This window comes from Gossypium raimondii, chromosome 5 (genome assembly GCF_025698545.1).
Source record: "Gossypium raimondii isolate GPD5lz chromosome 5, ASM2569854v1, whole genome shotgun sequence".
NCBI classification, from domain to species: domain Eukaryota; kingdom Viridiplantae; phylum Streptophyta; class Magnoliopsida; order Malvales; family Malvaceae; genus Gossypium; species Gossypium raimondii.
Genome location: NC_068569.1, coordinates 31,624,975 through 31,638,716, shown reverse-complemented (window position 1 = coordinate 31,638,716; position 13,742 = coordinate 31,624,975). Strand labels below are relative to the sequence as shown.

Genomic DNA, 13,742 nt, shown 5'->3' with positions numbered 1-13,742 from the left:
ACTCGGTTTATAGGTGTTTCACAAGATCATCCCAAGATGGATTAACCTATGTTAGCTAGCTTGATACTGCCCACGGTTAAAGCAGATCCCAGGACTTCAATGTCGGTGTTAATTACCAATATTCGTAGCCAAATAGGGTACACGCCTTCTTACCGCAAGGCTTGGATAGCTAAGCAAAAGGCGTTGGAGAAGATGCATAGTGGGTGGGACGCCTCATATAATGAAATACGGCAGTGGTGTCAGGTGCTAGATAGATACATCCCAGGTGCCATCACAGACCTTGAAACGGAACATGCGTACTACAACGGCCGATTGCTACGTGGATGTCAAGTGTTCAAACGCCTGTTTTGGACCTTTAAGCAATGCCGAGACGCATTTCTATACTGCAAGCCATTGGTACAAATTGACGGTACCTTTATGTTCGGTAAGTATACTCATCGGCTATTGCTTGCAGTGGCACAGGATGGCGGTGGGAGAATTCTTCCAATTGCATTTGCAATAACACTGGGGGAGTTGTCTGATGACTAAGATTTCTTTCTCTTTAGGTTAAGGAGGCATGTGTGCCCCCAACCTGATATCTGTGTTATTTCAGATCGGGGCGCCGGTATACTAGCTGTATTTGATCGACAGGGAAGCTTATGGCAGCTCACACACCATAAATATTGCCTAAGACACGTTACTTCGAACTACTACAGGCAATATCCATCTAAGAGCGAACGATGACAAGTGACCAACATGGGTATTTAGTCTATATTTGTGTTATTTCGTTTGTCAATTTGAATTAGTTTTATTGGTAGAAGTGGTATAAATTATTTGCTATGATCTTATATTGGCAGGGTATGAAATAAATAAAGATCGTTTTCACGAGATGTTGGCAATTTTACGTTCAATTAACGGAGAAGGGGCTGACTACCTTTGTAACATACGTTTCGAACAGTGGGACAAGCATACGACGGGGCCTACGATATGGCCATATGACATCGAACCTAGCTGAATGCATAAATTCTGTTCTTAAAGGAACGCGTCATCTACCGATAACATCGGTTGTGCGAGAGACATATTTTCGTTTGGCGGCGCTATTTCCAAAGCGAGCAGCAAGTTATGCAGGCCAGATGCAGGGAGGCCATGTATGGTGCAGTAAGGTAGTTCAAGAAATTAACAAGGTCAAGGCGAGGGCAAACACCATGCACATAGTGTGTCACGATCGAGACAATTTATGATTTTGCGTGACAGAGTTTGACAGACCGCACCAAGGTGTTGTTGGCGGGCAATATCGTGTACACTTGCGAAATAGGACGTGTGACTGTGGGATGTTTAATGCACTTCGTTATCCATGCGCTCATGTTATTGTAGCTTGTCAGAATCTCCGTCTGGATCCGATGAGCTATGTGGACGAAGTGTACAAATTAGAAAACATGTACAGCGTCTGGAGACACGTTTTCCCACCGGTCCCAGATGAACGTAAGTGACCGCCCGTATCTCTTGCTCCTTTTAAGTTGTTACCGGATAGAGAATTGCGTCGTAAACCAAAGGGTCGACCTTGCTCGACTAGAATACGTAATAATATGAATATCCGAGAAACAACCAGTCAACAGAAGTTGTGCGGATGGTGTAGGAATCCAGACCATACAAGCTGATCATGCCTTAATCGGAATAGTTGAATGTAATTGTAAATAAATTATATTTTTCAATTATTTATTGATAATTGTATTAATTGTTAGTAACAGTCAAAACAGTTCTTCAAATCTAACATTATGTGAAACTAAAAATATTAACTGATAATTGTGTTAATGGTTAGTAGAATTCTCAAATAATATCAAAATATTCAAAATATTTGTACAAACTAATTAATCTCATGTTATTACATCAAATAATATCAAAATAACTCAAAAAATTTATATTTTATTACATCAAATAAACTTCTATTTTATTACATCAAATAATATCAAAATAACTCAAAAAAATTATATTTTATTACATCAAATAAACTTATATTTTATTACATCAAATAATATCAAAATAACTCAAAAAATTTCTATTTTATTACATCAAATAATATCAAAATAACTCAAAAAATTCTATTTTATTACATCAAATAAACTTCTATTTTATTACATCAAATAAACTTCTATTTTATTACATCAAATAATATCAAAATAACTCAAAAAAATTTCTATTTTATTACATAAAATAATATCAAAATAATCAAAATATTTGTACAAATAAATTTAAATACGGCAATCAATGTCTATGCAGGGGATTCGATTGCCACATGGCGGTAAATTAAACGATTCTGTATTGGATTCCTCCTTTCTCTAGCTTCCGGCGGCGGTTGTTGTTCCTCTGGTGGGGATTTTGGTTCTTCCGGTACGGCATCTGGTTGTTGGACTTGGGACGATGATCCACCTTCAAAGAATAGTGTATGTGGAGGTGTTTGCATCACGAACGGCGACGGTGTTTGAAACTCATACGTTGGTGGGGATTGGTAAAAAGGAGAGCTCCCTGACAGCCCCTCTTGCGATCCCTCGTGCGCCGCTGGCCTATACATCGGTGGTCCACTCGGCATAACAGGAAATGGAGTTGAACCGGGCATTTGGCTCCAACCTGCCATAGGACTTGGAAAATGATACATATAAGGGTTAAGATACATATAAGGGCTAGGAAACGCACCTGGCATCATCTGAAAAGACGGTTGCGTGGGTACCATCAGTTGAACTGCTGTGTCGGGTGACTGTGTCGGTGCTCTCGTTGGGCCTGGTGATTGCATGGCCGCTGATGATAAGCCGGGTGAATGTCTGGGCCTCGTTGAGGGGCTGCCTTCGTCGTCTTGTCGTCTTGGATTTAGAGGCCCACGCATTTCCCTTTCGACACGTATTTGCCGCTGCCTCTCCTCTGGCATCAGTAAATACGGCTTGCCATGGATCCTAAACCATGGCATGTATTCTGGAACGAACGCTATTCTGGAACGCACGCTAACTCCGGAACGATGATTGGTTCCCGAGTAGGTATATATTCATATCGATCTTCCCACATTTCCATGTACTCGGACCAGTATCTCGGCCAATCCGTATTCAATTACCAAAGGTTGACTTTGTATTGAAAATCAAACACCTCAGAATCTACGGGAATAGGTTGTCTACATCCAAACTGTCGTAGCACTCTATCTGACTGGTGCGGCTCCACGGTTGCGTAGTTGATCAACACGACTTTCACGTGTCAAGCTTGTGGATTTTGTAAGAACTCATCCGGAATTACTGCCCGAATTGCCGGATCCTCGTATGGTGTCCATTGAAACTATATGAGCATGATAGAAATATTAGTTATATACATAATACTAAATACTAAATACTAAATACCAATCGACTAGCTAATGTATGGAAATTATCTATTTTATTTAATACTTACTTGTGCTTCCGACCGTTAGTCCAATAGAAGCCGTATATCTTCAAGAGAGGTAGGTAATCGAGCATGACTTGCCGGATGGTTCCACCTAATTAAATAAATTTTTAGCATACTTTTATTTTTAAAAATCTACATAATAATTGTAAAATCTAATATAAAATTTACCTCATTATGAGTGGGAATGTATATGGGTGGTCCACTCTAGGACGTAGAAATGGAAAGCGAAATCGTGCCCATGACTGCAGTAGTGACAGGCAACCTCCGATTTTTGCTCTCCTCGGTCGCGTCACCCCGCACATCTCCCGATATAACGTTGCCAAGACGGCAGACCCCCAACTCAATTCACCGACTCCTCTAAAATCAATGAGTTTCAGCAGCCATATTAGATGTACGTGGCTCCATGACGTGTCGGGCATCAGATAACCTCCAATTAATTGAAGAATGTATGCCCAAGCATATCGGATTCTTTCAATTTTGGTTGAATCTTCATCCGGATCAAGGAATGTGTCACGTAACCAGCCCATCTCAATCTTAACTCCCTCCATTTTCTCCGGAATAGCGCCCAAAAGCTCGTAGCACACCGCCCCCTAATCGCTAGATTGGGCAGACCCGGTGACTGGGTAACTGTCCACCGGCAATCCCAATTGCAAACTGACATCTTCTAGAGTGATAGTGCACTCTCCACATGGAAGATGGAATGTGTGCTTCTCGGGTCTCCACCTCTCGATCAACCACTGATTAGTTTCGGGTCCACCTTGCATCCCCGGCCTATCGTCGCCACGTGCCAAAAACCCGCTTCCTGCAGGTAGTTCTCTACCAACAGTGATGAAGGACCATGCATATTCCGGATATTGCATTCCAATACCCGATCTACAGACTTTTATAACAAATAATAAATTAATAATTATCTAAAAATGCATAAATAAAAAATTCTTAAATAATATTTAGAAATTAAATTTAACACTTACCATTTTCATTTGTTCCACCGATATGTGATGCTTATCAAGACGAGTCAATTCTCTGGTCATTTAAAACAAGATTTTTAAAATTATTTAAAAAATTTAAGAGAAATTTAGAAATTTTTACGGTTCAAAAAATTTAAAACAAAAATTTTAAAATTATTTAAAAAAGAGAGTTAAGAGAAATTTAAGAAGAACTTGAGAGCAAATTGAGATTAAATATGGATTTGAGAGAAATTTGGAAGGAATTTGAGAGCAAATTGAGAGGAAATTTAGAGGAAATTGAGGAAATTTGAGAGAAGATTAGTTTGTGAAAAAAAAAAGGGTGGGGGTATTTATAATTTTTTTTTGACCGTTGAGAGGGGCAACGGTCAAATTTTTGACCGTTAATCTTTTTCACAGCTGGGCAAGTCGGGCCACGTCAGTAGCGCTTTGTTGACGTGGCAGCAAATCGCGTCCTGGAGGGCTCGATTTGTTGTCATGTCAGGAAAGCTCGCTGACGTGGCCGCGACTTGCTGGCGCTTCTCCTGACATCGCGCTGATGTGGACACGATTTGCCGGAAAATGGCCCATTCCGGTAAATAATTAAATACCGGGCCCATTTCAGTAATTTAAAAAAAGGCTTTTTTGTGTAAATTGTCCAAAATTCTAAACATATTAATTGTCGTTAATTATGATTTAAAAAGCTTTGATTATTAATTAAAAAATTTCTATTAGAAACTAATGGATTTAAAAAATATAACTAAAATACAACCACTAAGTAGAATTTGTAATAGCAAAATTTTAGTTAAACCAAATCAGAAGGAATAAATTAGACCTGTCCATGGGTCAGGCGGCTGCCCGACCAAACGACCCTTACCAAATATGGGAGGGTTTGGGTAAAATATAGGCCGAAATATGGGCTTGGGTAAAATTTAGGTCTGTTTAAAAATGGGCAGACCTCGAGCAAGATTTTTTTGGCCGGGCCCAACAAAAAAATATTAAATATTAAATATATATATTTATTTTAAAATATAATAGTTTTTTATTTTAAGTTTATTTACTTTCATTTCCTTGACTAGTGTTATAAAATAATAATAATAAAACATCAAGTTTGTTTTACTAATCAAATGTTAGATTTTGTTACAACAATTAATACAATTAATACAATTAATAATTTGATAAATTTACTAATCAAATGTTAGATTTTATTACAACAATTAATACAATTAATACAATTAATAATTTGATAAATTTACTAATCAAATGTTAGATTTTATTACAAGAATTAATACAATTAACAATTAATAATTTGATAATTTTACTAACAATTAATTTTAATAACAATTAGTTTTAATTTTATTAAAAAATAATTTTAATTTTAATTAAAAAGGCGGGCCAGGCAGCACTTCGGCCCCATATTTTTCTTCGGGCCGGGCCTGGGCAAAATCTCAGGCCTATATTTCGGGCCGGGCCGAGCCCGGGCCTAAAAAACGGGCTGAAATTTTTTGTGGGTCCGACCCGGCCCATGAACAGGTCTAGAATAAATGAACTACTCCTCAATAAATAAATCAAATGAGATTGATACACTCTTCTTGCTCTCTCTCTCTCTCTCAACACTCTTCCATTCCTTCGACGTCTCGAATCACAGCTATGGCAAGCCTATGGCGAGCAGCGACGGCGCTGACGGAGAAACCGAACGACTACGACGGTGTTCAATTCTGGTCGAATTACAAGGTGAGTACATAAAAACCTGGCGTTGCCGCTGGTTCGTGTTGAAACAAGGGAGGCTGTTCTGGTTCAAGGAATCATCAATCACACGCGCCTCTCGCCCGCGTGGTGTGATCCCAGTTGCCACCTGTTTAACCGTGAAGGGAGCCGAAGATATCTAGAACAAGCAGTACGCTTTTGAGCTTTCGACGAGGGAGGAGACCATGTAATTCATTGCCGATGCGGAGAAAGAAAAGGAGGATTGGATCAACTCCATCGGACGCTCCATAGTTCAGCACTCCAGATCCGTTACGGATTCCGAGATAGTTTATTATGATAACATGCGTTGATCATCCACAGTCACTCAGATCTATCATAATTCTGTTGTTTGTATATTTTACTTTTTTTGGCAATGATCAGATTGGTAATTGTTTGCTTATTCTTTTATATGTATATATATTAAAATTCAAAATATTTGCTTGTTTGATGTTAGTTTAGACAGGATGATTGATTTTGATAATTTTAGTTTAGACAAATTTCGGAAATTTATCCGTAATTCTTATGGAAGATAATTTTCTTACATAACCGACATAAAATTTAGATTATCTACCTTTGGTATTTCTTCTTTTTCCCTAGCTTCCCAGATGAGGCTGAAGTATATTTTCATACTGTTGTTCCAAATAACAGAAAGAAAACTTGAGCTGATCATGTTTAGCTAACAACTGCTGTGGTGAATAAAAGTTTGCATGTCATTTATGAACGAATGCAGCCTCCGCTAGGTCAATGGAACGAGCAAGGCCAGCAGCTTTGTTTTGACATTCTAGGTGCTCGGCATCAGGATCACTGTCTGCAACTACACCAGCGCCGGCTTGAAGATAAGCTACCCATTCTTGGCGTCTGCTGGAACCTTTGTATGAGTACATTGTGTCATAGCGGCTACCTGTAGGGAATACCATGGTCCTGAGAGCCAACGCAATATCCATATCCCCAGTGAAGGAAATGCCCCCAAATCCTCCGCTATAAGGACCTCGTCTTGACACCTCTAACTCATCGATTAGCTCCATCGCCTTCACCTATACCAATATCTCAATTTCATCAAAACCTAGAGGGGAGAGGGGAATTACTTCCTAGATTAAGAAGACTGTCAGTGATATGCAATGCTGCTTTGACTCGTAAGCTGTCCGGGCTGGACCGTAATGCCAGAATCAAAGGAAAGACTTGAAAGCATTCAATCATCATTTGAGAAAACAGGATTTGTGCAAAACATGTAAAAGGGCAACAGGTATGGTACCTTTGGTGCTCCACTAACAGTTCCAACGGGAAGTGCAGCACGGAGGACATCCCAACTAGTGAGATGATCCTGCAACTCACCAGTAACCTGCATAATTCACAGCAATTTATAAACAAAGTATTGCACTCGATTAACATAATATTAACAAGTTCGAGCCGAAGGGCATTTTGGAGATACCATAAAGGATCTAAAGAGTTTAGTATTGTTTCAACCGGTTATGCATAGAGGCAACAAAGTAAATAATAAAGTTGGAATCAATAGGAACCATATATGTTCCCTTTCACATAAATAAGTCAACAAATGTTTAGATGATAAAAGCATTGTTTCATACCGTGGAGCTTATGTGCATCACATGGGAATATCGTTCAATATTCATCAGCTTCTCCACCTTTACAGAACCATATTTGGAGACCTACATCAATAACATGCAGTAAAAACGATTGGCTACGCACCTTTCTGCGCTAAAAAAAAGACAGACGGTGAAGTTTAAAAGTCTCTCATGCACTACCAAATACAAAGATAGAGCAGAAAAAGACAGTTGCTGCTGAAGGAAAAACCTTTCCAACATCATTGCGACCCAAATCAACAAGCATGATGTGTTCTGCACATTCCTTTTCATTACTTAGCAATAGCTTTTCTGCCAGCTCATCTTCAGCCTGAGTCTTTCCTCTCCTTGTTGTTCCAGCCAATGGCCTATTCACAATCTTATTCTGCTCATGCCAATCACAAAAACGAAATTGAGAGCCTCAGATCCCAAAGACAATTTAAAATCAGGAAAAAGAAAACAGTAAGAAAAAAAGTGTAAAAGATTACCTTCTTTACCCTGGTAAGAATTTCGGGACTTGAAGCAACTAGAATACTTCCTCTAGCCTGAAAGGGGCATGTGAAATAAAAATGAAACAGTTCACAACTAAAAGGTAATTAAAGAACAAACTTACTTGCAAGTAGGCCATATATGGACTTGGATTCACAACTCGCAAAGCTCTATATATTTCAAAGGGGTCAGCAAATGTTCTCCGTTCAAAACGTTGGCTTAATACAATCTGGAAAATATCCCCTGCCAGAATATGCTCTTTCGCTTTCAGTACAGCTTTCTTGAACTCTTCCTTTTCCATATTTGAGTTCTTTAAAGAAGGGCCAAAGTGATGGGTTTGTAATGCTACAGAGCCTGGAGATAGCTTTGGTCTAAGAATGAAATCAGAAAAAAAATTATATGTCAGAGAAATTAAAAGGCATCTAAACTTAATCAAACCAGTAGAACAGTATAAATGTGCTCACAGCTCAACATCTTGTACTCTAGCTACCAATTTCTCTAGGTGGTCAACTCCTTCATTATAAGCTTTCTCAACAGACGAGTGTTTATCTAGCCTCACCCAGTGAATTATATATGCTTTCTGCAAATAAAAGCAACTGTTAATATTACTCCATCTCACTGTCATTTCTAGCAGACTTGATTGATAATCGGAACTAAAATCCTGAACTTTAGTACTGCTAGAAAGAAAAAGTGCATTGTTGATGGAGAAAATGGAATACCTTTTCCACATGATCAAATACAATCACGTCGTTGTAGAGTCCTAGATGTATATCTGGGAGGTTTCTGTCATCACGTGGTGCCTTAGTGAACGGAAGCTTTTTCTTCTCCACATAACGAACTGTATCATAGGAGAAATAACCAACCCATCCACCTACGCATTACAGGAATTACTAGAAAATGTGAGCATAAAGACTTATAAAGAAACCGTATGGATCCACAATAAAATGACATCAGAGTTTTCCTACACTGTCATGAAAACCAACTACTTACAATGGGAAAATCTTAATAAAATCCTGCACCTAACAGGTTAAGAATTAAGGCACCCAAAATGTTGCTGGTTGAATACAATAAAGTAGCTTAATTTCAAAATACTTGATTACTACTGCATGTATAAATCTATATATTTGCCAAGTAGGGTACCTTCATTCCAGTTCTCTATCATTTATAGCCAAATACAGAACTTAAGAGTGGGTTTGCACCCTATTTAATCAACAAATCTAACCATCTTTCGTGTGAATACGCGATGGACACATCACATACTTGTAGTGCTAAAATTTTACAATTTCTTCAATCACTAATCAGTTTTTAGATCCCCCATAATATAACAGATACTTTATGCTAACCCCATCATGCACTTTTGAACCACTCAAACCCCTGAACTTTCTTAATTCACACATAACTCACTAAGTCTGACAAACACACAGCATTCTACATGTGGCATAAAACTTATTACAGCCATAAAACCTGCTAGCAAATCATGAGAACTACGGAATTCTGTCGTGCTATATGTCAAGCTGTAGTCCTAAAAGCCCACATACCTAACCGGTCATATTGTAACCGTCACAATAATTACACAAATTCAAGACAGCTCTACATGTCGAAAATCTTTCAATTGTCTTAATTGTTTTACGACAAAAGATCATGTTTTTTCCGCACTATGAATATTAACTCTATGATCATGTTTTGTCGGTACTATGTAATATTGACTTTTAGTCACTTTGTTTCCAACTAAATACGAGCACGTGTTTTGAACAAATCAGCATTCCAAATATGAGAGGTAGCACAAATAACTCCAAAACCAGAATTTACTGCATTGCTATATCGATCCCTCGATTTTCAAGTGTCATTCAACAATAAAGGAGCCGTTAAATTACGAACAAGCCAACAACAGTCAACTAATTATTAATCAACTTTCCTTAATCTGAACATTGCAGATAAAAACAACCAATCAAGAAGAGAAATGCCAAAGCCAAAGCCAAAGTTATAAAACATATCAAATATATATTTGTGGCAATTAGACATGCACAAGAGGAATCATTCTCACCGCAAAACGCATCAGGAAGATCTTCAACAAGTCGGGGTTTCCAAGTCTCTGAGATTCTCTTGGGAATACACATCGGATCCTCAACGACCTCCTCAGTCAAATTCCCTGCCTCATGATCCATAATCATAACTTTGTTTTTTTTTGCCACAATTTCCATTGTCGGTTGAGCTCCAACCACGCTATATCGACCCTATACAATCAAAATCCAACTCATAAAAGTAAATATAACCCTGCATATAGGAGGAAAACGAACCAAACAAATAAGCATATGTTAAAGTTCGTACAACACTAGAAACCCGAGAACCAGGCTCCACTGACTCAAAGAGAAAACTTGGAGCCTCTCTATCATCTTCTTTAACCAAACACCGGTATGCAAGCACTGGAGTCAGTTGATCAGAGAAAATGCAACGATAAAGGGGGACTAAATTTGCTTTTTTGGCCGCCTCCACAAACTTCTTTTCATCATTAACTGAAAAAAATAAACAAAAATAAATGGAGTCAATTTGCACTCACTTTGATTAGAATCTAAAATATAATTATACATATGGAAAGTAAACCCCAAAAGAAATCTACTGTTCTTGCTTAACTCTACTCCTTAAATCGTTCCTTATTCAATCAGAAGAGTTTCATTTTTTTTTTAATTATTTTGAGAATTTAAATCCTTCTTTCCCGCATTTTCTCAGTAAACAAATGGATGGGGAATTTATTCACATTTCAGAACAGTTCAAACTAAAGCCCAAGAAAAAAAAAGAAAAAGATTACTATTTAGCATTTCTATTAATAAATATTAAGAAAATAAATACAAACCAGATTCGTTTTCGCATTAAGTTTTCTCTATTAAAGCAGTTCACATTCATCATTTCACTTCAATCATTTCTTTCATTCTATAATTAAAAAGAAGAAGACTGAAAATTTTCTTCAAATTTCCCGCATTTTCTCAAACGCCAAACAGCAAAAGGAAAAAAAAGAGTTGATTCTTTCACTTAAAAAAAAAAAAAGTTTACCAAGTGGAAAGCTTGAAAGAGAGCCCCTGCATTTGAGTGAAGTAGGAGCGGGAGAAAAGCGGGTGATCGGAAGTTGAGAAAACCGATGAGATGAAGGAAGGAAGCGGTGAGAGAATCCAAGGCTGCTTTGCATTGGCATTGGTAATGTGGAGTTCGTCGAGGTAACCGACATGGATGCCTGCATTCTGTTGATTAGCACTATTCTAACAATTAGTGAAATAAATAAAGAGGAGTTGTGGAGAGCCCTGAGCAGCCGTTTCACTCATTTCACACACTTCTCACAACCTATATATAATTAATTTGAAAAAAGAAAAAGTGTCCCCCCTTCATCTCATGTTAAGATAGGGATTTGACCCCCAAATTCACTGTAAGCAACACGCTTCTTTTTTCCAAGGAAAAAGATTGTTTGCGTTACCATTTCTTTTTCTAAATAATTTACACAGATTAAAATAATATTATCATTTTCTTAACTCACAAATATACAAAAATAAATATGATTAGTTTAGTTGAAATAGTTAGTAAAATTTATCAAAGTATATTAAATTTATAAAAATTAAGAAATGATATGGGACATTGTAATATTAGATAATTACAATAACAAATAATATACATTCAAATAATTATAATTATAATATTTTTCTCATATCTAAATTACTCATAACTCTTAGTTCAGATTGTTCAGGTTAGGCTACCCACTTAAACCGAAAGGCTTGTCTAAAAGTTAAGAGAATTTAGACAAAAATATTAAATTCAAAAAATAGATTTGGGTAAAAAAATTAAATTTGTTTAAGATATAGGTTAGGCTCGAGCTAGAACATTCAAGGTCTGACCTGATCCATTTCTAATTTTGTAATATATATATATTTTATATTATATTATAACACATAAAAATTAAATCTATAATAATATATAATACTATACTATAATGTAATGTTAATTTGTTTATTAAAAGTTTTAATAAATGGAAAAATATATAAAATATAAAATTTTAAAAATTATATGGATGAACCTAGAATAGATTGAGTTAACCATGTACAAATATAATTGAGTTTTGGTAAAATCCTAGACTTCTATTTCGGAGTGGATCGGGTTTGGACAAGTATAAAATGTTTTAATATCATATTTAAATTCGACCCAGTCTAACCCATGACCACCTTTATAGCCTAAAAAATATTGTGTCTTTAAGCACATTTAAACTCACTTAATTTAGACTCAATCTTATATTATATTTAATTTTTTCACAAATATTTGCATCATACTTTAATTCATCTTATATTTATACCGATTCAATTTTAATTTTATATTTATTTATTTAAGAATCAAATTATCGCATCTAATATTCACTAACTAAAATTATATTCAGAAATTTTATATAGTAAAATTTTCAAGTAAAGCGTTTTTCTAGGATTTTGTGATTGTCATTTTCCAATTTATGGTATGAAAATCAAGGTTTTTGCTTTATTTTACGTTTTTAGAATTTGTTTTTCTTTCTTAAGTCGGTCAGATATGGTAACTTAAATCTCAGGTTTTATTCAGTCATCCACAAATTTTGTAATTAATTTAGAAACATATTCTTCTTTTTAGTATGAGTTTGGTGAAATCCTACACAGATATATTATAGGTTTTTCCTAAAAATAACAATTTTCAATTTTTTAGGTAACATTTTCGAAATTAAAATTTGAATTTAAATTTTGAAATTGCAATTAAAATATTTAAATTCAAGATTTTGAATTAATTCAAATTTATTATTTGAATAATTCAAATTTAGATTTGGATTTCAACTCATTCTAAGCCTTAAATATATATTTTTAAAAATTTTAATTATTTAGTAGGATTTTGAACATTATTATTCGAACTAGACTGGACCAATCGATCAGACCGGAAACCGACTAGGGTATCGTTTGGAGAAAGGCATTAGACATGTTGACTTGGGAATCAGTACGAATCAATTAACTGGGTGATGGAACTAGTTCTTTTTTTTATTTTTTAATATTTTATTTTTATGAATTTTAATAATTTATTTAATAGAACTGGATAGAACGATCGAACCAATTATATCAGTCGAACTGATTGGACCAGCAAGACCACCAATTCGATTCCGAAAACTTTTATTTTGAATGAAAAATGGCTTTCCCACTTTGTTATGAACAATTTAAAATAAGATTGATTGTTTCTATATATTATTTCAAAGAGATTTTTTTTTTCAATTATGCATTGGCAAATAAAACGTATTTTTCTATTTTTATAAATTTTTTGGGTTAAAATATTTAAAAAGAACTCTAAACTTAAATTAAATGCATGAAGCTTCGTTATTGTTTTCAGAATTGGATTGGATCAGTCTATCAGATAAATCGGATAAAAATCGATCGAAGTATTAGTCCGAAATAAGGGGCCAGATTGATTGACTCATAAACTGGTTGAACCGATCGAATAGATCGAACTAGCGATTGAATCAGTTTTATCTGTTTTTAAATATGCTTATTTTAAATAATTTATACAATCAAATCAATCAGATTGGTTGAACTGAAAACTGGTAGTC

At 35.8% G+C, this 13,742-nt stretch overlaps 1 protein-coding gene and 1 pseudogene across 1 annotated transcript; one reads left to right on the top strand and one right to left on the bottom strand.

Annotated features, from left to right (window-relative positions):
* The first annotated feature begins 5,933 nt into the window (after positions 1-5,933).
* Positions 5,934-6,524, top strand: LOC105771222 (pleckstrin homology domain-containing protein 1-like; annotated as a pseudogene).
* A 62-nt stretch (positions 6,525-6,586) lies between these two features.
* LOC105771221 (anthranilate synthase alpha subunit 1, chloroplastic) lies at positions 6,587-11,536 on the bottom strand. The gene is made up of 11 exons (XM_012592633.2): positions 11,204-11,536; positions 10,484-10,668; positions 10,200-10,389; positions 8,875-9,026; positions 8,620-8,735; positions 8,280-8,526; positions 8,155-8,211; positions 7,899-8,051; positions 7,673-7,753; positions 7,342-7,428; positions 6,587-7,123 (listed from the first exon to the last, which is right to left on the bottom strand). Exons 1-11 carry the CDS (start codon positions 11,385-11,387, stop codon positions 6,800-6,802), a joined length of 1,776 nt encoding a protein of 591 aa, XP_012448087.1. The 5' UTR covers positions 11,388-11,536; the 3' UTR covers positions 6,587-6,799.
* Between the last annotated feature and the right edge of the window lie 2,206 nt (positions 11,537-13,742).

Bases quoted from the DNA above. Each gene is read 5' to 3' on its own strand.
- LOC105771221 (XM_012592633.2), bottom strand. From the start codon at position 11,387: ATGCAGGCATCCATGTCGGTTACCTCGACGAACTCCACATTACCAATG. The intron at 9,027-10,199 runs GTGAGAATGATT...TGTAATGCGTAG, and splicing joins TCTTCCTGATGCGTTTTGCG to GTGGATGGGTTGGTTATTTC. The intron at 8,736-8,874 runs GTATTCCATTTT...TTTTATTTGCAG, and splicing joins TATTTGATCATGTGGAAAAG to AAAGCATATATAATTCACTG.